General features: G+C 34.2%; 6 protein-coding genes across 7 annotated transcripts; 3 read left to right on the plus strand and 3 right to left on the minus strand.

Annotated features, from left to right (window-relative positions):
- Positions 1-2,098: 2,098 nt before the first annotated feature.
- Positions 2,099-4,085, plus strand: LOC106342983 (peptidyl-tRNA hydrolase 2, mitochondrial). Its single transcript, XM_013782074.1, has 8 exons — positions 2,099-2,170; positions 2,443-2,635; positions 2,722-2,780; positions 2,862-2,921; positions 3,000-3,069; positions 3,238-3,307; positions 3,436-3,462; positions 3,654-4,085. The coding sequence occupies exons 2-8, from the start codon at positions 2,444-2,446 to the stop codon at positions 3,701-3,703; spliced, it is 528 nt and encodes a 175-aa protein (XP_013637528.1). The 5' UTR covers positions 2,099-2,170; position 2,443; the 3' UTR covers positions 3,704-4,085.
- A 1-nt stretch (position 4,086) lies between these two features.
- LOC106342993 (probable calcium-binding protein CML18) lies at positions 4,087-4,943 on the minus strand. Its single transcript, XM_013782086.1, has 2 exons — positions 4,793-4,943; positions 4,087-4,657 (listed from the first exon to the last, which is right to left on the minus strand). The coding sequence occupies exon 2, from the start codon at positions 4,614-4,616 to the stop codon at positions 4,107-4,109; it is 510 nt and encodes a 169-aa protein (XP_013637540.1). The 5' UTR covers positions 4,617-4,657; positions 4,793-4,943; the 3' UTR covers positions 4,087-4,106.
- A 902-nt stretch (positions 4,944-5,845) lies between these two features.
- LOC106341088 (replication protein A 70 kDa DNA-binding subunit C-like) lies at positions 5,846-7,886 on the minus strand. Its single transcript, XM_013779905.1, has 8 exons — positions 7,795-7,886; positions 7,593-7,714; positions 7,428-7,512; positions 7,218-7,347; positions 6,941-7,134; positions 6,740-6,863; positions 6,445-6,657; positions 5,846-5,869 (listed from the first exon to the last, which is right to left on the minus strand). The coding sequence occupies exons 1-8, from the start codon at positions 7,884-7,886 to the stop codon at positions 5,846-5,848; spliced, it is 984 nt and encodes a 327-aa protein (XP_013635359.1).
- Positions 7,887-11,695: 3,809 nt separating this feature from the next.
- Positions 11,696-13,791, plus strand: LOC106341097 (putative F-box protein At4g11580). The gene is made up of 3 exons (XM_013779918.1): positions 11,696-11,887; positions 12,126-12,271; positions 13,215-13,791. The coding sequence occupies exons 1-3, from the start codon at positions 11,696-11,698 to the stop codon at positions 13,789-13,791; spliced, it is 915 nt and encodes a 304-aa protein (XP_013635372.1).
- A 586-nt stretch (positions 13,792-14,377) lies between these two features.
- LOC106344903 (heat stress transcription factor A-1e) lies at positions 14,378-17,090 on the minus strand. Of its 2 annotated transcripts, none has more exons than XM_013784255.1 (3): positions 16,723-17,090; positions 14,601-15,739; positions 14,378-14,515 (listed from the first exon to the last, which is right to left on the minus strand). In XM_013784255.1, the coding sequence occupies exons 1-2, from the start codon at positions 16,969-16,971 to the stop codon at positions 14,627-14,629; spliced, it is 1,362 nt and encodes a 453-aa protein (XP_013639709.1). In that variant the 5' UTR covers positions 16,972-17,090; the 3' UTR covers positions 14,378-14,515; positions 14,601-14,626. The 2 variants fall into 2 exon arrangements, with proteins under 2 accessions (XP_013639709.1, XP_013639669.1); XM_013784215.1 differs by having other exon boundaries at positions 14,378-14,521.
- A 1,542-nt stretch (positions 17,091-18,632) lies between these two features.
- Positions 18,633-22,270, plus strand: LOC106341104 (protein EXORDIUM-like 6). The gene is given in 7 exon segments (XM_013779930.1): positions 18,633-18,727; positions 18,729-18,791; positions 18,793-18,848; positions 18,851-18,897; positions 18,899-19,151; positions 22,036-22,217; positions 22,220-22,270. Coding segments are annotated over 7 exon segments (747 nt in total).
- Positions 22,271-22,528: the final 258 nt, after the last annotated feature.

The raw sequence follows: 22,528 nt of genomic DNA on the forward strand, positions 1-22,528 counted from the left end.
TGTTGGTAGGGTTTCTCCTTCCCGAATATTCTATCGCCGTAGCATTCACTTCGGGAAATGCCTTGGCTCCCGTAGGTCGGGAATTATGGTTTTTGATTAGTAACTCATCGTTCTTTTCAGCCAACATGAGTGTTACCATCAATTCAGAAAATTTAGTGTACCCACATTTTCTGTAAATTCGAGATAAGACGTTGTGTTCTTTGTGGAAAGTATTGTATGTCTTGTCAAGCATTTCTGCTTCGGTGACAGGGTTACCACAATATTTTAATTGTGCAACTATACTCAAGATAGTGGAATTGTAATCTCTAACCCTTTGGAAATCCTGAAACCTCAGGGTTTTCCACTCTTCAAGAGAATATAAGTAAGAGAGTTTATTATAAAGAAGAAGAAGAAGATGTAATGGTGTACAAAAGAGTGAGATGAGTGATGGTATTTATAGTGAGCAACAATACATAAAATATCAAAGATGGTGCTTGATTTGGTAAATGAGAGGGCCGGGAACTGGAGTTTCTCAATGTTTACCATTTGTATTTCTAAAACACAAAATAATAATTTTATTAGAACTTCATAATTTAAAAACCGTTTACATTAATCATACAAGCAATTACAAGGAGAAGCGATGTAAAGAAAATTAAACCGATAATCATCTTAAATTCACTCGGAGTAAATTCTCCATCGAATAAACCATAAATAGAAACACAAATAAAAATGGCACATAAAAACAAAAGTGCGCGAATCATCTTTCTTGAAAAATCGGAGGAGAGCGATTTTGAAATTTTTGAGAGAAGATGAAATGTTTTGGATGATGAAATGGAGTGAAAATGAGTTGTATTTATAGATGAAAATTACTGTTCATGACCGTTGGAGAAAGGGGAAATTTTTGAAAAATTTTCTTTGTGACCGTTGGGTTAAATCGAGTGCACCAAAAATTAGTCCGAAAATATCGTATTAAACGGTCAATCAAATCTATAAAATTTCATAAAAGTAAAAAATTATGACAATGAAATATTTATGTTATATGACAATAAATCATGCGACGGCTCAGCCGATCAATGCAGAATAATAAATAAATTATACGGCGGCTCGGCCGACCAATTAATAATAAACAGAATATAAGGCGGCTCAGCCGACCAATAAATAATAAACAGGATATAAGGCGGCTCGGCCGACCAATAAATAATTAACAGGATATAAGGCGGCTCGGCCGACCAATAAATAATTAACAGGATATAAGGCGGCTCGGCCGACCAATAAATAATTAACAGGATATAAGGCGGCTCGGCCGACCAATAAATAATTAACAGGATATAAGGCGGCTCGGCCGACCAATAAATAATTAACAGGATATAAGGCGGCTCGGCCGACCAATAAATAATTAACAGGATATAAGGCGGCTCGGCCGACCAATAAATAATTAACAGGATATAAGGCGGCTCGGCCGACCAATAAATAAATTAAATTACTAGTAAATAATATAGGCGGTATTCCGGCCATTATAACATGATATAAATAATAGTAGAGGCGGTATACCGACCATTATAACAGGGTATAAATGATACAAATAAATTTTACCGAATCGCAGAGTGATCGTGCTGATAACGTGTTATGAAATAACTTATAATTTATAGTATCGAAAAATTTAAATAAGAGTAGAATTCAATACCCGTATGAAGCAAATAACACTAATATAAGTAAGAGAGTTTATTATAAAGAAGAAGAAGAAGATGTAATGGTGTACAAAAGAGTGAGATGAGTGATGGTATTTATAGTGAGCAACAATACATAAAATATCAAAAATGGTGCTTGATTTGGTAAATGAGTGGGTGATCATAGTGTTTGATGAGTAGATGATCATAATGTTTGATGAGTAGATGATCATAGTGCTTGAGTTGGTAAATGAGCGAAATATCATTTCAAAGTTTATCTTATAACATAATTTATTTTTTTAAGGAATTTTATTAAAGTTTGCAATATTTTACTCAAATTTGAAAAACCGGTTCGATTTCTGTTCTTTTCTTTTCTCTCAATATATTGGTCGAACCGGATAACATATCTAGGGAAGGACAGAGATATTCCCGTTCCCAAACAGAAGACTATCTCCGCCTTTAATTGTTCAGAGAAAAAGGAGGCTGTTTTAACTGCTCAGTGCTCAGCCGCCGGGAAGATTAAGGTAATGTAACAAAAAACTCTGTAACTACGGATTCTAAACGTATTTTTCGATTTAAAGTTGGTGGTATCCTAGAATCGAACTCGAGCAATCCAAGTAGCTTTATCGATTGTTATTTTTTTAATTCAGTTTGTATTAATTGAGTATATACTTACTATTTCACTATAAATTTCTAGAGTTTTGGTCAGTGTTCTTCTCTAGTAATCACCTAGTATAGTTTCTTTTTGAGTTTAATTCAAGTCTTGTTCTTGTCTGTTCTTTTTTTTTCCTTGAAGGATGATGGATTTGATGTGGTTAATTGCCTTACTTCTTGGAGCTGCACTTGGATATTACATCAGCACTCTACGACGCCGTATCTTCGTCCCCTCCTCCAAATCTGTGGCAGAGTCTAGTGGGAATAAGAAGGCTAAGTCCAAAGAACCCCTAGAGATTGAGGAACTCACTGATTCCCTCAAAAGATTCAAAATGGTTTTTACCCTTACTACTCTTACCTATTTCTATATGTATTGACACTTGGCTGATATGAATTTGCTTCTTTGTCTTTGTCTGTGTAGGTTTTGGTAGCGAGGAATGATCTTAAAATGGGTAAAGGGAAGATTGCAGCTCAATGCAGGTAGTTTCTTCTCTCTTTTAGTGTTTCAATCATCCCCAAGCATATCTGCAACTCTGTTAGTTTGGGGTCTGCATTGTGTAGTCATGCAACTTTGGGTTTATACAAAAAACTCCTTCGACGGGCGCCAAAAGCTTTGAATAGGTAAAACTAAAACTAACACCATGTCATAGTCTAGATCCTTTAAGAGGTTTTCTATTTTAAAATTTATTGCTATTGCAGATGGGAGAATTGTGCACAGCCAAAAGTTGTGGTCAAAATCGAGAGTGAGGAAGAGATGCTAGCTTTGCGAGTAAGTTTTTTACTAAATGTTTTGTTGTATTTGATGAAGAAATCTTCTTGCCTCTTTACAAAATTGCAGGATTGTTTAAGTTCTTGGACTTGGATTCTTAGCTACAAATTGATTCTGTTTAGAGTTATTTCAAGTTCAGCGTCTTAACAATGTTGTCGATGGTGACAGGAGAGAGCAAAGTCTCTTAAGCTGCCAACCCATATCACCATTGATGCTGGAAAAACACAGATCGCACCAGGTGAGCTTTGTAGTTATTGTGTCATTTGAATCCAAGCAGCTCTCAAAGTTCGAATCCTACTTAACCGTAGTCTGAAAAAATATAAATAAGAGTCTAATGTGTGCATACTTGTATTGTTCTTCTTCCAGATTCAAGGACAGTAATGGCTATTCTTGGTATGTTATCTATGATCCCTCAATCTTCTTTAAAGATTAAAAACAAATGGAGAAGAGTTGTATAGTAGTTAGTACAAATGCACTAGTTTAATAGTTGCAACCTCTTTTAACCACTGTGTGTTAGTTGGAATCTAAGTTTGGTTTTTCCTCTAGTCACGAATTATTCACCATAAAAGTGTTTATCTGTGCAGGACCGGTGGACGTTGTTGATGATGTAACAGGTGGACTAAAGCTTATGTAACAACTCTTAGGTTCAGTATTCAGACAATCTAGCACAAGTTAGAATGTTAACTGACTCCAAGTTTTCCTTCACTTGATTTTACATGTTAAATCACCTTACTAGAAGATAGATGATCATATGATTATAGATTTTTGTTTGTCACACCATACATTAAAAGATAAAAGACAGTTATTTTGTTTTATCTATTTACTGGTTGATAAAGCTAATAAATAGTATTTTGCCCTAAACAATGATGTAGCTTTCTCTTCAAGCTATCAAATTTTCATCAAAGAACATATGAAACAGTATCTCACAAACTACTACACAAACACTTTGAAATCAAAATATGCAAAAGAAGATGATCAAAGATTACAAAGAAACAATCTCAAAAAAAAAAAAAAAATCCAAATTATTAAACCTTTCTTCATCCCCAAGCATTATCAAACGCTGCAGAAGTAATCGCCTGAACAAACTCTTCGAAATCGATGCAACCGTCCCCGTCTCGATCCGCTTCCCTGATCATCCCCGTCAACTCCTCCGCCGTCAACGCGTGTCCTAGCTTCGCCATCGAGTGCGCCAGCTCCGCCGCCGTTATGTACCCGTTCCCGTCGCGGTCGAACATCTTGAAGATGGCTTTGAGCTGGTCCTCCGTGTAGGGGCACTTGACGAGATCCGGCTCGACGAGGGCGACGAACTCGGAGAACTCGATGATTCCGTTGTTGTTCCGATCCGCTTTGTGGATGAGAGTGTCGAGCTGGTCTTGGCTCGGCTTCAGACCGAGAGATCTGAGGAGCGCGGCTAACTCTAGCTCCGTCAAGCTTCCGTCGTTGTTCTGGTCGTATGATCGGAAAATCTCACGGAGCTCTGCTAGCTGCTCGTCGCCTAGCTTCTTCCCTCGTGCCGGAGAAGGCTTGTCTCCGTCGTCGCGGCTCATTGTTTTTCTTCTCTCGGGGGACTTTAGATTGATATGTGTCTCTTTTTGACAAGTCAACGACAGGTATGTGATTATTAGATTGATTTGTAATTATGAGCAAAGGGAATAAATTTAAATTTAATTTATTAAAAAATCAAATAATTAATGATTTCGGATGTAATAATAAGAAACAGAACCAGTCAACGCGTGTTCGGTGGAGAGAAAACGGTCGTGTTGTCGTGCTAAGCTGTATTTTATCCGGAGAAGGCATTTTCCTCGACGAGCCCGCCACGTAAGGCTTAGCAGGCGATGTAGAGAATACAGTTCGGCGGTTGAGTGCGCGCTACGGCAACGACGGATCTTAGATAGTGCATGATCGTAAGTTAGGGCTCATCCACTTACTGGCAGAAGATAAAAATAATTAATAATGTATTTCGTTTGGGCTGGTGATAGCCCATATACCAAAAACTATATAAGAAATTTGTTTAAATAATTTGATCTTAGCCAAAAAGATAAGAAAGATTATCTTTCAAAGGAAATTAAACTAAAATCATATATATTATATATCATACTATATATGATTTTTAGCAGTTCCTATTAAATGATTTATATAATATATATATATATATATATATATATATATATATATATATATATATATATCATCCCACAAAATCAAATATCTATATACAAAGATCTATCATATCTTTTATAAAAGGAAAAAATATATTATTATTACTTGCAACGATACATAATCTGAGCATACTTACTATCGAGAATCTCATGCATTAATGTGATCTATTGATTTGAAATTGCTATAAATCAAATAACTATACACAAACATCTATTATGTCTTTTAAAAATGAAACAAAACATATAACAATATTTGCAAAAAATACATAATCTAAGCATATCTACTATCACCAATTAATCTCATGCATTAATGATCTATTGATTTGAAATGGCTATAAATCTGAGCACTATAAGCTTCATACCCTATAAATATCGTAAACATAACGAGAAGTAGTTAGAATTATCTTCCATTGAAATTAATGGAGCGTCAAGAGAGGTTTGAGAATATACCAAAATGGGAAAAAATGGATAAAGACATGCTTGCCAACATTTTCAAGAAGCTAGACGTGGTGGACGTCGTCATGGGAGCATCACGAGTGTGCATCACTTGGTTCCTTGCCTCTCACAACAAAACTATATGGAACACCATCAAACTCAACGATTTTGATTCGATTGTTTTAGATAACTCCTCTAACCCACATCTGCAGGATAATAATAATGGAAGAAAACATCTATACAGCCTTAGGGAGATCTTGATTGAAATCAACAATTTCAGCCGTGCAGCCCCGGTTGATTTTTTCTTCAATGTTAATACCAACTAGACTTTGACCCGCGCACCTGCGCGGGTTTATATTTTGAAAAATATGTTGATATTTGTTTTTCATGTAATTATTAATGTTTGGCAAAATGAATCCGAGGAACAGAACCGATACCGATCCAAAAATATAGTACCAAACCCGAACATAAATTGATTAAATATTCGAGTTATTCAAAATTTTGTTATTTAGAGAACCGAATCTGATCCGAACCGAAGTATTCGGGTACCCGAATTATCTAAAAATAGATTTATATACTTATATATATATTAATTAGATTTAACGTATATAAAACATCAAGAATGATACTTTTAAATTAGTTTAAATACTTGAAAATATGTGTTTTATTTTTCTTATATATATTGACAACATTTTTGTATAATGGTTATTGAAAAATAGTTTAGTAAAAATCCATTTTTGAATATATATATATATATATATATATATATATAACCACTTACCTCTCCACCAGATAGAGTTGAGGAATTGGTCTCAATTAATGAAACTGGTTCTGAGACTGATTCGATCCTCTGAATATACTCTCCAGACCAAACCTCAGAAACCTTAAAAGTCTCTGATCCATTTAAATTGTCAGTGCTTATTGCTAGACCGAAACAAAAAGATTTTCCAACCAAGTCTCGAATAGGCTGAGGAAGGATTTCTGGGTCTTCAATCTGTTACAAATATTAAACAGATTTCGGCTGGTAAGATCATTCAAATATTAGCCTATATGTTAAACTGTTAAAGTAAAATCACCTCATCAAATGAACCATCCCAAAGTTCAACAGCTTTGCTACCAATAATTGTTTTAGCTACAGTGTCAAGAAGCATCAATATGCATGTCTCAGAGTCATCTTTCACAACCAAATGAAGCTTAAACCTGTAAAGTTCACATATCACAAGTTACAGCAAATTTGTTTTATAATTTAAAAGCAATACACTAATTTTTGTACTTACTTTGGCTCGATAGTTGAACAGGCTCCACGACACATTTCACAATAAAATTGTGGCTTTTCAGATTGAATCATCTTACCAGTAGATTTCCTACCAATCCTAGTAAGACGTAGATTGTGTCTCTTACACCCAAAATAGAACCAACCCCAGTCTGTGTCAATTGTTTCAATTGAACAAATGATCTTGCAACTGTCAACCTATATGGTTATAAATATATAAATTTAAAACTCTTATGATAAGGACCACATTAACATCCAGATACGTAACGTAGTATTATTACCTCAAAACTCTGTAAAATCTCAGAAATACATCTCACGTCTACCTCATTCCAATCGTGAGCAACCCTTGTGATTATCTTCTTTTCATTACTTTGATCCAAAATACCTAGGGGAAGAGGATCATTCAACATCCTGATCAAAACAATAATTAGTACGCCAAAGTTGAAAAATTTTAATAGAGCCAAAATCAGCAATATATATTTCATACTTACTTCTGTTTAAAATCGATAGCTTCCTCCATTGTTGGATTGAGAAACACAAGTGAAGCATCAAATGCATTGGTTATTTGTTTTTCTCCTATTTTATTAAATAAAAATATTCAGAAAATCTTTCATTAATACTTTGGGAAAAGTACATATAAGATGTGGAGTGTATACCTCTGTATTCGCTGATTTTTGCAAACCTTATCAAGCATATAATACTTTCATCATTAGCTTCTTCCACCGATTCAAATTGCTCAGCATATTTTCCCCATAAGCAACATGCCACTTCATGACCACTGAGAGAAGATACCGAAATTTATTGAAACTTAGGACACAAAATGTAAAAATAATTATTAAAAGCTATTACTGAAACTACCTTGTATCACGCAAACGGAAATGAACTCTTTTTGTGTCATTTCCCTTAGCTTGGACCATAGCTACTGGTCCAAGATCAGTAACCTGTCCCATGATATCTGTGTCAATAACAAATAAAGATTTACTTCATTATAATAGTTAACAACTATATATATACAAAAAGTAAAAATCGTTATGTACACATACCAATTAGAAAATGGGGTTTCAGCTTTCCATTACCAATCTCCTCGTAGTTAGCCAGATTAAGGAAGTGATTATCATTCCGATAATCAGAAGGGGTTATTGATGTGTCTCCTATGATTGTCATCTTGTACTGCTGCGTCGTAGGTCGATATTGACCCACTCCTACCCCAGTTATTTTCACGGTGTCAATGACCTTCCATTCACCAACACGTAGGTAACGTTGAACACGAGTTATTTGAGATCTCTTGCATGATGCTTGGATTTTAGCACCCTTTTAAGAAAACAGAGTAGAATATGAGTAACTATTAGATGAGAATCGATATACATATGCATATATATTCTGTCAAAGAAAATGTATCTTACAGTTTGGTCAACCAGGACGCACTCAAGAGTATCTCCTCCATAGCTGGTGGTTTGTTTCCAGGAATGAAGCAGTTTCAGAGTGAGACGCCATTCATCTCGGAACGGTTTGAGATCCTTAATAAGACACATTTTTCTTTCGTTTGACATGTTTGCTGTGAGACCTCGATCTCGATGTTAAAGTCTTTGAATGTAGTCTCAGTATATATAGATGGGTGAAGAAATATAGGTTAAGCTGTATTTATGGCGAGGATATATGTATCACCGATATTTGCTCCTTTCTGTTTTTGATGAAATCATATATATTGTAATATATGTTATTGAAAATTAGATACTATTGATCTTGTTCACGCGAAATGTTCGCTCAAATTATGGAAGTTCTATTTAATTGGTTAAAACTTTTTAGGATATCTTGCTATTCAGTCATAGATATTTCCTAAATATCTTCATCATAAATCGTTAGGGTATATACTATTTTGTTCCTATTGATGGGTTACAGTGAATAAGATCTTATACGATAAGAATGAGATATTTAAGGTAACTATTTTTTTCAAAATTCAAATCGATGGGTTATAGAATAAATGGATTTCTATGGGCTTTAGAAAAACCGGCAGACGCAACAATTTAAACAAACCCTGTTTCCAAACAGATTTATTTTTTAAACTACTAATCAAGTTTCCAAACAATCCCATTTTGTACTCCAGTTTTAATAAGATAGATGTACTAGTAGAGGATCTAGCGATCATTTCCGACGGGTAAAACTTTTTCCATTAATTATTCATTTTAATTAACTAGTGGTAGCGTATAGTAGTACTAGTAATACAAATTGATTTGAAATAACTGATAAAGACGTTGGTTAAAAATTGCATTCCTGTTTTTGTTTTTTTTTTTGTCAACTCTGTTTGCGGTACTTTATACTACATAAAACCATGTTTTAGATTTCATTTGAAAATTTGGAGCCAGACTATACGTCAATAATGTTTTATTAGGAAAAGTAATTAAATTTCGATCAAGATACATTGGTCAATTAACTGAATTTGTTTTTATCATTTTTGAATTCCACATGGAATTAAAAATCTTAGCCAGATAAATATAATCTAATACTAAATTTTTCTTTTTATTTTGAAGGTTCCCAAACATCAGAAAACTTGCGTTACGAATACAGAAGATTCAAAATCTGAATTCATTTGCATCATCCTTTAGTAAATGGAAGAATCTCCAAACGTTGATCATTACCAAAATTACAAAAGATGGCGACCTGAACCATGAGTTGAAAGCCATTGCAGAAAACTGCAGGAATCTTACCACCATAAAAATCGCTTATGCATTGGACCAAGAATTAGCCAATATAATTGCTGGTAAGCTTTCGAACCTGAAGAGTCTGAGCTTCCGCTGCACTTATGTCTCCGTAGAAGCAGTTAAGTCGCTCATCATCGGCCTTCATAACCTCAAGAGTCTTAACCTCTCACATTGCGTATTCACAAAACGATGCAACAATGGTATGATGTTAGCAACAGTAGGAATATCACCTGAGGATAAATCCACAATACTTAGCATTCAGAAGCTTGAAACTCTTAAGTTTTGTTGTTCGGAGTGCACAATTTGTCGAGATGTATGGAATCATCCGCTGAATCCTCAGTATCATAGCAATTTTGGGTATAAGCAGTGGGAAACTGATGAGATGAGGAGTTCGAGTTTTAGACCTACCTTTATCTAAAAATGTTGATTTATTTTTATCTATTTATTGTAAACTTCAGTTGTTATAAACTTTTTCATTTTTGTATATCGCAATGCTTTTATTCTGTAAATGATAACTACCCTATCAATGTACTATATATATAGTATGATTCATGCTCAAGTTGAGAAGTACATATTAGTAGAGACTTCTCTCAGAATATAATGCCAAAATCTTAAGTCGATTAATTCTCTTATTATATTACATTACACAATGACAAGAATGAGAGGAAAACAAGTTTGATACATAGATACATTAACACCACTTTCCTTTGGCCATTATATATCCTTTTTGTTGCTGCAACTCCACAAAATCTTAACTCATCTTCTACATCTGCAAGAACAAGTCGATTTTTTTTTTGCACATTCTGAAAAGTGTGTTGATATTATAAAAATGGATTTACCTCTTGAGTAAAGATTATGGCGATTTCATTTACTGAGCGCATCTGATGTGAGAAGTCCCATCTATTCAGTTAGATGGTTCATTTGTTGATTGTTTCTCAACACATTCCTCAGGTTAGGTTGTAACTCTAGCTGCTCCATTATCAACTCATTGTCCACCGACCCTGAGACTGGCTCATCTGAGTCGTCAATCCCTGAGCTCTCACCAAAAAACTGTTCCCACAATGAATCTTGTACTCCAGGAAGCAAGATTTCAAAATTAAATAACTTTTATATGGTATATAGTTTAATTTAACTAATATTAAAATTGATATATTTTAATATTAATATATACTAAATGAAACTTCATACTTATATGAATTAATCACAGAATTTTCAGTATGATATTTTAAAAGTTTTAGTAATTTATAGTCGTTGTGAAATTCAAAATATAACATATATGCAAAATATAAATTTTGATTATATGGTTAATGTGATTATGTAATTTATTTTAATAATATAAAATTAAAAAAAATTATAAATAATACATAAATTGTTATTAAATCTTTATTATTAAAAATTATTAATTATCATTTATCTTTTGATTAGAAGTATATTATATTTTTAGATGGACCAATTTATTATTCTAAAGCTTATAAAAATCATTCTATTAATGACACATGTCATTTTTCTTTCAGCTATGCTTTATGTCAGTCAACAGCACTGGCTTAGCTCTCTGAAGCAGTTGGATTAGTTACTAAGTTTAATTGTTGTTGTAAAAAAATGACACATGTCATAAGTTGTAATATTTTTCAAATAATATATAAAGGATTTGATATTATCCAAAAAGATAAGAAAATGTATCTTTCTCAAGAAATAGATCTGAAACTATAAATTATATATCATACAATATATGAGTTTTATCAATTCCTATTAAATTATGTATATATCATCTAACAAAATAAAAAATTTATACAGAAACATATATTTTATACATTTATAATGGAAAAATAATATGTATAGTTACTTGCAATAATACATAATCTGAATATTTTAAGTGGCATATCTACTATCACCATTCTCATGCATTAATCATTTATAGATTTGAAATGGCTATAAATCTTGGCATACTAAGCTTCGTACCCTATAAATATCCTGAATATAACGAGAAATAGTTAGAATTAGCTTCATATTGAAATTAATGGAGCGTCAAGAGAGGTCTGAAAGTACCAAAATGGGAAAATATGGATAAAGACATGCTAGTCAACATTTTCAAGAAGCTAGACGTGGTGGATGTTATCATGGGAGCATCACGAGTGTGCATTACTTGGTTCCTTGCCTCTCACAACAAAACTATATGGAACACCATCAAATTCAACGATACTGATTCGATTGTTGTAGATAACACCAAGCAACCAACTCGAGTTGGCCTACTGGTACTTGAGGGAGCTTCGGCCCCGATACAGTCCCGGGTTCGATTCGCGTTGGCCACGAGGGGTTTTACATGGGCTGCCTCTCGCCTTCCAGACCACTTCGCGTAACCAGGGGTCCTTTAGTGGACGCTTAAAAATCCTGTAATGGCATGGGCTTAGGCCCGGTGGACTAGTCGATCACGCAAAAGTGGTCGGATACTGGATTATAAAAAAAAAAGATAACACCAAGCCACATCTGCAGGATAATAACAATGGAGAGAAACATCGATACCAACTTAGGGAGATATTGATTGAAATCAACAAATTCAGCCGTGCTGCCCCGGTTGAATTTTTCTTCAATGTTAATAGCAATGTGCTAGAAGAGGATCTGGCGATCATTTCCAACGGGTAAAACTATGTCCATTAATTATTCATTTTAATTAAGTAGTGGTAGCGTCAGACCCGTTCCTTCCATAAGGCCGGTAAAGCAGCTGCTTTAGGCCACCAATTAATGAAACAAAATTTGGGCTACGTATCGAAAATATGTATAGCTCAAGTGACTTAATTTTCTAGTTACTGATGTGTTCGTTTTCTAGCCTGCATGGATTATTTCCTCAACTTTAAAGTTATTTAACCAAATTATTTTTGTTCTCTTCTTTTACTCCATTTTGTTTTGTTTTTTGTCTCATTATAGACATGGGTTTCAACCTATATGGAAATTTTTAGTTTTTGAAACCAAATTTTCCAATAAAAAAATCCACCAGTATATTACTAGATTATACTTAATACACCGTAAAACCAAGTAAAGTCAACATTTTCTTCTGAAAAAAGGTTCATGCTTGAAAAATTATAAAACCAAAATTTTAGCTTACCCAAACTACCAAATTTACAAATATTAAATAAAATCAGTTTTTTAGTGATGATTTATATATATTATATTTTTTATTTAAAATTTCAAAATATTAATAAAATAAGATGATAAAATATGTACCATTATAATTTTAAATAGGGCCACATATGAAAATAAATATGCTTTAGGCCACTAAAATGTTAGGGACGGCACTGGGTAGCGTAATAGTACTGGTTCATTTGAGATAGTTGGTGAACACATCGGTTCAAAATCGCATTCCTGTTAGAGAAAAAAGTTGTGGTACTTTGCTGTAAAATTATGTTTTAGACCTCGTTTGAAAATTCAAAGCTGAACTATTCGTCAACATCGTTTTCTTGCGAGTTTCGATCCAGATACATTGGTCAATTAAATAAATTTGTTTTTGTCATTTTTGAATTCCAGATTGAATAAAAAATCTTAACCAGATAAAGATAATCTAATGATTTTATTTTTACTTTGCAGGTTGCCAAATATCAGAAAACTTGCGTTACCAATACAGGAAACTCAAAATCTGAATTCACTGGCATCATCTTTTAGTAAATGGAAGAATCTCAAAACCTTGATTATTGCCAAATTTGCAAATAATGACGACTTGAACCATGAGTTTAAAACTATTGCAGAGAACTGTAGAAACCTTACCACCATAAAACTAGCTTATAGATTGGACCATAAATTAGCCAATATAATTCTTGGTAAGCTTCCGAACCTCGAGAGACTGAGCTTGCGCTGCACTTCTGTTAGTATAAAAGCAGTTAAGTTGCTCATCATCGGCCTTCAGAACCTCAAAAGTCTTAACCTCTCACATTGCTTATTCACAAAACCGTATTTTAGCATCGACGTAAAGAGTGCAATAATAGGAATGTCACGTACGGATGAACTTGTACAACTCGGCACTCAGAAGCTTGAAAACTTTAAGGTGTGTTTTTGGGACTGCACAATTTGTCTAGATGTGTGGAAAGGTTCGTCAGATCCTCGGTATTATAGCAACTATGAGTATAAGCAGTGGGAAACTGATGAGATAGAGGAGTTTGAGTTTTAAAGCCTACATTTATCTAAAAATGTTTTGAAAAGAAAAAAGTTGATTGATTTATCTATTATTGTAAAATTTCAGTTGTTATGAACTTTTTATTTTTGTATATCTCCAATTAACTACCCTATCAATGTACTATATAGCATGATTCATATTCATGGTGAATGAAGGTAGTTGATTTGAGACAAAGAAAAGTACTGTACGAGTAGAAACTTATTTCTAAATACAGTAAAAACTTTATAAATTAATAATATTGGAATTTTAATGTTTATTAATTTATATTAAAAAAAAAATTTGAATTTGATATATATTTTTTATAAAATAAAATAAAACATTTACGGTATATGTATCAATTAAATTTTATAAATATAATTTTATGTTATTTTTATTCAATTATTTGGTATACAAACAATAAATTCCATAACTGTAACTACTATATTTTTTTACTTCATTCTGTGAATTATATTTTTATATCTATATAAATTTTATAAGTATTAATTTTTAATATATGTTTACATCTGAACTATATACTATCATAAAAAAATATTATTGAATATTAATTTATATAATTTATACTATATAATGCAAAAAATCATTAAGGCCATTATTTCTCTTTTCTCTTATTATATTACACAACGTCAAGAATGAGAGTAACACAAGTTTTGATACATAGATACATAACACCACTTCCTTTGGCCATTATCCCTTTGTTGCTGCAATCTCAACCCATCTTCTACATCTGCGAGAAAAAGTCAAGATTCTGGAAAGTGTGTGTTGATATTATAAATTCATCAATGAAGAAAGATTGGGCTTACTACCTCTTGAGTAAAAGATTATGGCGAATTCATTTCCTGAGAGCATCTGATGTGAGAAGTCCCATCTGTTCAGTAAGATGGTTCATTTGTTGATTGTTGCTCAACACATTCCTCAGGTTGGGTTGTAACTCCAGCTGCTCCATTATCAACTCATTGTCCACCGACCCTGGCACTAGCTCGTCAGAGTCCCCAATCCCTGAGCTCTCACCAAAGAACTGTTCCCACAATGAATCTTGTACTCCAGGAAGCAACTCATTGGTTTCCAGCATCATTGAGCCATCCAAAACAGCCATTATTGGATCCAGACACTCTCCAGTATCTCTCTCGCATCCAACTAGATCCGGACTTGGGCTCCCAGAACCTCCTTCTGCTCCTTGCTTTGGAGCTAACAGATCAGCTTGAGGTTGAGGATAAGGCAAATTGGTCTCCAAGACTTGGTTTGTTGTATTGGATGAAACATCAGTGAATGCAACAACTCCAGATGGTCCATTCGAGGAACTTCCGTTGTCTGAAAGGTTAGGATTAGGAACATCTCCCAAAAGAAAGCTACCGTGATTGTTGGTATGCGTGTTACTCATGTTGTTTATCTGCTGGAGCATACTGTTTGATGACTCGTTCATCGACGACTGGTACCTCACAATCTGGCGGCTAAGACCGTTAAGCCCCTGGCTACCACCACTATTCTTCTGATCCTCAACGGGTAGCCTCCTCTTCTTGTTGCTCTCAGACATGTGCTGGCTCCCCTCGTTATTACTCTGCTGTGAGAACTGGTTTAAGAAGCCTGGACTCTGTACAGCCTTCGCTAAGAACGACATCATTTGCTGCTGCCTCTGCTCCATCACGTGAACCTTCTGCCCCACGTGCTGAAGATGATTTTCTGTGACTTGCTGTTGTTGCCTTAACCGAACGAGTTCTTGCATGAGGACGTTCTTGTCCCGCTGGAGTCTTTCCACTTCTTCGTCGAGTCCGAACTTGCCCACTTCAACGCAGGCGCCGACGGATGAGTGCTGGACTTGAGGCTGCTGTGGTGGCTGCACCTGAGAAGGTTTGCGACGGATGATGCTCTTTAGCAGTTGTTTTTGGCCTTTTAGAAATCCCTCGTTTGCGAATTCCCAGCGGTCTGGATCAACTTTTCTGAAGCCCTGAAAGAAAATAAAGGAACAGTGATTAACCACAAGAAGTTACTTGAGATATGAAGGCAGCAAAGAACAAAGTATAAACATAAAAGACCATCAAATACTTAAATAATATGAAAAAAAAACTATCTACTGTGTCTAACTACAGGTACCATTGGCTCAAGGAAACTAATAGTTCTTAAGTATATCGGCATGTACCTGGACGGTAAAAATACAAATGAATGGAAAGTTAACTTGAGAGAACTGTTTAGATATTTTGTTTTCTGACTTAAGAGTAGAAATGGAACTGCTGAGGAAACCAAATCTTCAGACACATATGGGGACATGTCCAAATAAGCCTGCAAAGTTCGTTGGATCCTTTTGGTAAGTAAGAGAACTTAGAGAAGCAAAGCAGAACAAAAACTAAAGCTATGTAAGAGTACTGTCTTCATATTTTTATTTGTCCTAAAACAATTCTTTTGTAAAATGGTATGAGAAATTTCATTCCAGCCTCACAGACAAAGATGTCTCGCAGAGACTTAAAACACACACAAAATAAAGAATATGTCTGCCTGCACTAAGTATACATATACATAATACTACTAAAAGATAATCTGCAAAACAATGACAAACCATATACAAGTATATAAAAGTATTGGTTATCAACTTTTTAAAAATGGAACAATTAATGAAACTAAATGAAGCATCACAACACACAAACAACACTCATAGGAGTTGACTTCTCAAAGAATATTCTCACACCCTCTGACGACAAAGGATACCTAAGTGGTGACTCTTAAGAATAATGGTTCCTGCTCTGAAAAGGCTTAAGAATAACATTGCTTACACTTCCTAAAACCCAGAGATAAAAGACTACAATCACTTGTTCACAAACCAAGAAAAAATCCAAAACTTTAAATAAATAAATAAAAAAGTGAGAAAATAAATCACAGAAAGCAATGAAATAAATCAGATGACAAAATTAAAAAGACAATGGATAGGATGCTTACGTAAGTGTTGAGCTGTCTGACAAAGCTAGAGAAGTTGTTGTGCTTGAAGTACTTCGGTAGAAACTGTTTAGAGAACTCAGGTACGTTCCACACGACGAAGCTGTTGCTGCCGCTGCTCCAAGACACCACCTCATCAGTCGATGGATCGTCAACCATGTCGTAAGTCTTGCTCAGAAACGGCGGAATAGAGCTCATCACCACCGTCGTAGAAGAGTTCGCCGTAGGTACAGATTCGCTAACCGATCCCATTTCTAATCCCAAAAGATGTTATCTTTATCGACAAAGAGAGAGAGAGAGAGAGAGAGAGAGAGAGAGAGAGAGAGAGAGAGAGAGGTTCTTCTTGTTGTACACTTTTATTTATTTTAAGTTCTGCAATTAAGCTTTTACTCTGCCTCTTTTATTTATAAACTTTCTTATTCCAGAAAGCGGTGGAGTTTCTCAGGAGAGTCGCGTTTTAAACCGTTGATTTGATTCTCTCTGTACCGTCCGATTTGTATTTTTTTATTAAATGAATTACTTTTTAGATAAGAAATACACGTGGGCCACTGAGATAACGTACTTGGGCCTTTTTATATTCATTAACGTACCTGGTCTTTTTTTTCCTAAAGAATCTGGTCCTAAGCTTTTTCAGACGTAGCATTTTGGACTCGCGTTGAATTATTGGAATTTGGTCGCAGTTATATTCGCGTTTTTGCTCTGCTGCTCTACTGCTTACCGCTGCGAAAGGCCAATACTACTATTTTACAAAAAAATCATATATTTTTAAGATATTCAATTACTATACAATTGAGGAAGAAAAAAATCTGTGTAATATAGTTAACGGTAAATAAAAAGAAAACAAGAAACGAGAATTATCATCTCATCATTGTACATCATATGCCTTTAATTACTCCAATTTATTAGTATTTGATTGAGCAAGGAATTTTCAGTACATGTGTGTAAGAAAGATTAACAAATAACCCCAAAATCATGTAATTATTTTTTGGTAAATATATAAAAATATTATTACCAATTTTCATTTTTGACAAAATTACAAAGGATAACACAATACAGAAAAAAAAAATTTAACACTGACTCAGTCTAGAACCGAAAGCAAGATAGACACATCACCATAACCATAGTCCCAAGGCTCGACTAAATCCGCACCAACAACTTGCCGCAAAAAGATGAATCAAGTTCAACCGAGAATCGGAACCCGATAATTTTAGTCTTCCCGATAAATCCGTTCTTAAAGATAATGGTCCACCCGAGAATAGCTCGTCGATAGCTTCAAAATCGTGTAATTTTCTAAGACGTTTTTAAAATTTTCCAAAGACTTGATATATAGTAGTAGTATATAGTATAATCGTTAGTTGTCTCCTATCGAATGTTTCAGTACATTACATAGCTTCTTGTATAAGAGGCATGTGTGTTTGTCTGCTGCAAACAGGCATGTGAGCCAAGATGCCTCACTTCTATCGAGAAAGACCCTAGAGGCAAAAGAGGGGGCAAAAGTTAGTGTATCTTTTTCACTTTGCTTGATACTCGAAACTCGTTCCCTGATTCCTTCTCGCGAAGCAAATTTACCCAATCAAAAACCAAACCCACGCAGATCTAGGTTGGCAAGATCTACCAGGATCCGAATAGGTCAACGGGTCCGATCCAGTAATCTAGTTCGGTTGTATAGGCTTCATATATCAAGTCATCATCATTAATTACGTGTTAGTAGGTTCCTAGATTTTTTTTTTACCAAAAATCTTAAAATAATTAGCTTTGTGAAAAAATAGCTAGTTGCTTCATTGGCGATTATACAGAAAAAAAAATATAACCACCTTTTAAATGTCAGCTTAAACAATAAATATTGTATACTTTCTCCCAAGAAAAGAACCATGCAAGGCCAAAAGAAAGAAAATTTTCTTAAGGTGGTGGCAATGACGTCTTCTTCCTCCTTATCCGTCATTACATTCCTCCTCTTCGTGCATCTCTCTTTGTCTCGTGAGTCCTCTCCGCAAATCCCAAGCGTAACCAAATCTCTCTTTACTCTGGTACGGACAATTCACACCGGTTCAAAAGGAGAGGGTTCACGATTTCGCTTAACTTTGACGCCAAGGAAGGTCTTGATCCAAAGGTATCGTCGTGGGGGAAAGTGGGGAGAGTTATCAAGAGAGGTATGAGGTCAAGGATATTTACCGACAGAAGAAAGAAGAATAACAAAACAGTAGTTCCGAGGATTAAGGTGAAGATTGTCCGTAGTTACATAGATAAGAAGATGATATTTGGAAATGATTTGACAATCGATAATGGTGAGATAGAAGTCGAAAACGGCCGTAGGAAACATATCGTAAGTGGTGTCGTGGTATTACTTGCACCACAAGTTAGGGCTCAGGGGTTAGGGCTTTGTAACAAAACTTGCCAACAGTACGGCCTTACCGTCAATGATATTATTAAAGGTTTGATTTTATCAGCGTTAATCTATTTGACCCTTGAAATGGATAATATTAAAACAGAAGTACAAATTAGACCAGTTTTCTTCAAAGATTTCTAATACACAGTCGTTTTATTTAATAACTAAACGTCTAAACCAATTACTTAAATTGAATGATCCACCAACAAAATATCAAAGTATTGGCTCCTTTTTCTTCATATCGCAACTCCAGTGCTTCGTTAAAGCTTTTTGAGGTGGCTCCTGGTCTCACCGACCTTGACTCACTGTGGTCTGCGACCGTACTCTCCTACCCACCGTGGCTCTTCCTCCCATGGCCGGCTGATGAGGGGGATAAGCGGTGCGACGCCCCGGGCCCAAGCCTGTGTCCCTCCGTATATTAATAGTTAAGAGGTTCAATTTTTTTATAAATCTTTATTTTTATATTAAAAAAATTATAATTATAATAAATAAATTTGAAAAGGGTCCAAAATTATATGATACGTCTATATTTTTATTTTCATCACAAAATATACAATATATTACTGATTAAATTTTAAAAATATTTTAAATATTATATGAATATAAATTTTAGGGGGCAAATTTTTTTTTTCTGGGCTAGGACCCATATCAGTGTCAAGCCGGTCATGCTTCCTCCATGCCCTCCAGTACTCTTCATATCTGCCGCTTTGTTGCGTGACGCGTCTTAAGTCCACGACCTCTCTATTCCGTGTCTCTGCTCCGTTTATCCGTCGTGGCCTTCGTCGTCATGGCTGCAGGCATCATCAAGCTCCAGATACAGCGAAGAGAAAGCTCGATCCATTACTATAGCTGGCTTCTCCGTATTTGCACTTTAGGTCCCTCACATTTCTGATTATTTTCAAATCAGCCCAAATCTTTGTAAATTGCAGAAACTTCCTCTCGAATCAACCCTAGTCTTTCAATTGTGTTATCTAGACCCATGAATATTCCATTCGACGGACCCAATTAGCATTTGTTTACTCTGTTTAATTTTCTGCTGCGGCTAGAATTTCATTTTTTTAAACATGGCTACAAATTTTTGGAATGGAATATTTACGGAATCCCCATGAATAGGCTAAAACTTTATTCCATGGTATTTACATGAGATTGCTCTTTCTTATTCTCAAGCAAGTCCCTGAGAGGGCTTAGTTGATCCATGATAATTATGTTTCGTCTTTTCTTTCCTTTTAGTTTGTTTCGAAAAAAAGATCGATCAATTCCGATTTTTTCTTTTTCTATTGATTCTTTTCGGATCGAGATGTATGGATCCACGGATCTATGTGTTTATATAGATCATGTTCATGGATTAACGAAAATGTGCAAACGCTCTATTTGCCTCTGCCATTTCATTTATTTATCTACATAAAAAAGGTTGACATCTATTAATCAACCGAGTGTATTAAAATCGAGTGCATAAATTATGTCGGTATGTCTTTGGTTTTGTGTATACATTCAATTGTCATACGTCTTTGGTATAAACCAAACCAAATAATCTTTGAAAAAATATACAAAATATTAATATACACACAACTTTAATTAAGGCAACCAAAAATCATATTGTCGAACAAAATACCTGAAATTAACTATGCACACTGATTTTGACATATTTATGCGGAATGTTAGTAAGTATTCAATTGAAGATATATGAAATCTTAATCAGTTCCATAAAATATTTGTCAAAATCAACCACTTTACTTATAACTTAGCTTAACAATATCCTTCTTCTTTGCTATCACATTAACCAAAAAGATTTTGATCTTTTACATACAATCTATAAATGAACAACTAGAATATTTATTTTCTATATAATATCACATACATCGAAAAAAGTTTTGGAAATATGTAAAGAAATTCTATTTCCTTTAAAATATATATATTTCGACATTCCTATTTATTCCGAGATAATCTTTTAATTTTAATAGGAAACAAAAAAAACAAATATTCTTGGACTAAACCAATCATAATCGATTTTATAAACTATGTATTTAAATCAAAGGGTCTAACTGGTGACCAAGGAATAAAATGAATCAATGCATTCCTTAATGTTCCTAATTTTTTTACCATTTATAAAGAATATTTTTTTCTTTTCATTCATTTCTATTTCTTTAATTCTAGAGGAATATAGAATAAACTTGTTCCTCACCAAAATTGATAAGGAATAATATTTATTTTCATTCCTATACTTTTTTTCCTATTCATTCTTAATGTTCTTATAATAGTCACCAGTTAGACCCTAAATATCTAATCAACAGAGGAAATATGATCAATTTTAAAAATATCAGAATTGACAATTATTTAATTTCTTTTCATAAAACTTGCAAATTACACTATTGAGAATATTTTGTGCTGATTATTTCCATATTTCACAATCGCACAAACCATATATATACCATATATTACGTGAAACTATTTTTATTCTGAAAAATAAACAAATCATGTCTAAGAAAAGAATTAATATCACTATATGTAATGTTGTTAAGATACGGATGATGAAAAAAATGAATCAATATCACTATATGTAATGTTGTTATGAAAAGAAAATTGATTACAAGTGTGTTACTTAACGAATATTTTGTATAACTTCTATTCGAATGCAATCTAACAATACAAATATTTATATAAACTACTATAATCATAAACTCTATAAGACAATATATAAAATTACTGTAAATTTCTGGTATAAAATTATGTTGCTGAAAAGTTCATATTAAACAAATATTTTGATGGTAAGTGCATAAAGTATATACAATCTATAATATAGAACAAATTAAAAAATCCTTAAAAATATCAAAATGAATGAAAACACCCGCCCGGGTTCGCGGGTCAAAGTCTAATTTGTTTTAAAAACAATGATAAAAACATATGACGTGATGACGTAAAATGCCATGCAGGTAAAAAGAAACAACAACTGTACATAATAGTGAGCAACCCGGAGGTGCAACGTCTCGGATGGTGTGCTTGGTCTTTCCAAATTGCCAGTAAGGGTCCACATGGCATGACCAATCAACCACCAAGTGGTGAAATAGGAGCGGATGCATTGGTTATTCAGTTAGCCACCGGTTTAGCAGACGTCACACCATCAATCCAGCTTTAACCGAATCCTTGTTCAAATCTGAGCCACCTTGATACCTTATAACGTCGAAGGAAACCACAGCTCTTGGTGTATATAAAGGACCCTGCAACCAAGTACATTCGGTTTCGGATCCGGAGCTTTTCCACGTTTTACTGGAAAATTCGGGTTGACCCGGTTACTTGAAATTCTTGTTTCCTTCTGTTTGGGATCCTAAGTCCAAATCTCGCTGGAGTCCTATGTAACCATTGTTATTATTGTATATGTCAATCAGTTTTCATCATTTTGGCAATTTAAATTTAAACTTCTTTTAT

The sequence above is a fragment of the Brassica oleracea genome, chromosome C1, assembly GCF_000695525.1.
Source record: "Brassica oleracea var. oleracea cultivar TO1000 chromosome C1, BOL, whole genome shotgun sequence".
Lineage (NCBI taxonomy): Eukaryota > Viridiplantae > Streptophyta > Magnoliopsida > Brassicales > Brassicaceae > Brassica > Brassica oleracea.

What these genes read in the sequence shown, in the direction of transcription:
- LOC106342983 (XM_013782074.1), top strand. Translation starts at nt 2,444, where the DNA reads ATGATGGATTTGATGTGGTTAATTGCCTTACTTCTTGGAGCTGCACTT. An exon ending in AAGATTGCAGCTCAATGCAG is followed by an intron (nt 2,781 to 2,861) that starts GTAGTTTCTTCT and finishes TGCATTGTGTAG; the next exon opens with TCATGCAACTTTGGGTTTAT. An exon ending in AAAAACACAGATCGCACCAG is followed by an intron (nt 3,308 to 3,435) that starts GTGAGCTTTGTA and finishes TTCTTCTTCCAG; the next exon opens with ATTCAAGGACAGTAATGGCT.
- LOC106342993 (XM_013782086.1), bottom strand. Translation starts at nt 4,616, where the DNA reads ATGAGCCGCGACGACGGAGACAAGCCTTCTCCGGCACGAGGGAAGAAG.
- LOC106341088 (XM_013779905.1), bottom strand. Translation starts at nt 7,886, where the DNA reads ATGGGACAGGTTACTGATCTTGGACCAGTAGCTATGGTCCAAGCTAAG. An exon ending in TTCCGTTTGCGTGATACAAG is followed by an intron (nt 7,715 to 7,794) that starts GTAGTTTCAGTA and finishes ATCTTCTCTCAG; the next exon opens with TGGTCATGAAGTGGCATGTT. An exon ending in TGTTCAACTATCGAGCCAAA is followed by an intron (nt 6,864 to 6,940) that starts GTAAGTACAAAA and finishes TGAACTTTACAG; the next exon opens with GTTTAAGCTTCATTTGGTTG.
- LOC106341097 (XM_013779918.1), top strand. Translation starts at nt 11,696, where the DNA reads ATGGATAAAGACATGCTAGTCAACATTTTCAAGAAGCTAGACGTGGTG. An exon ending in CAACTCGAGTTGGCCTACTG is followed by an intron (nt 11,888 to 12,125) that starts GTACTTGAGGGA and finishes CCACATCTGCAG; the next exon opens with GATAATAACAATGGAGAGAA. An exon ending in CTGGCGATCATTTCCAACGG is followed by an intron (nt 12,272 to 13,214) that starts GTAAAACTATGT and finishes TTTACTTTGCAG; the next exon opens with GTTGCCAAATATCAGAAAAC.
- LOC106344903 (XM_013784255.1), bottom strand. Translation starts at nt 16,971, where the DNA reads ATGGGATCGGTTAGCGAATCTGTACCTACGGCGAACTCTTCTACGACG. An exon ending in TCAGACAGCTCAACACTTAC is followed by an intron (nt 15,740 to 16,722) that starts GTAAGCATCCTA and finishes ATTTTCTTTCAG; the next exon opens with GGCTTCAGAAAAGTTGATCC.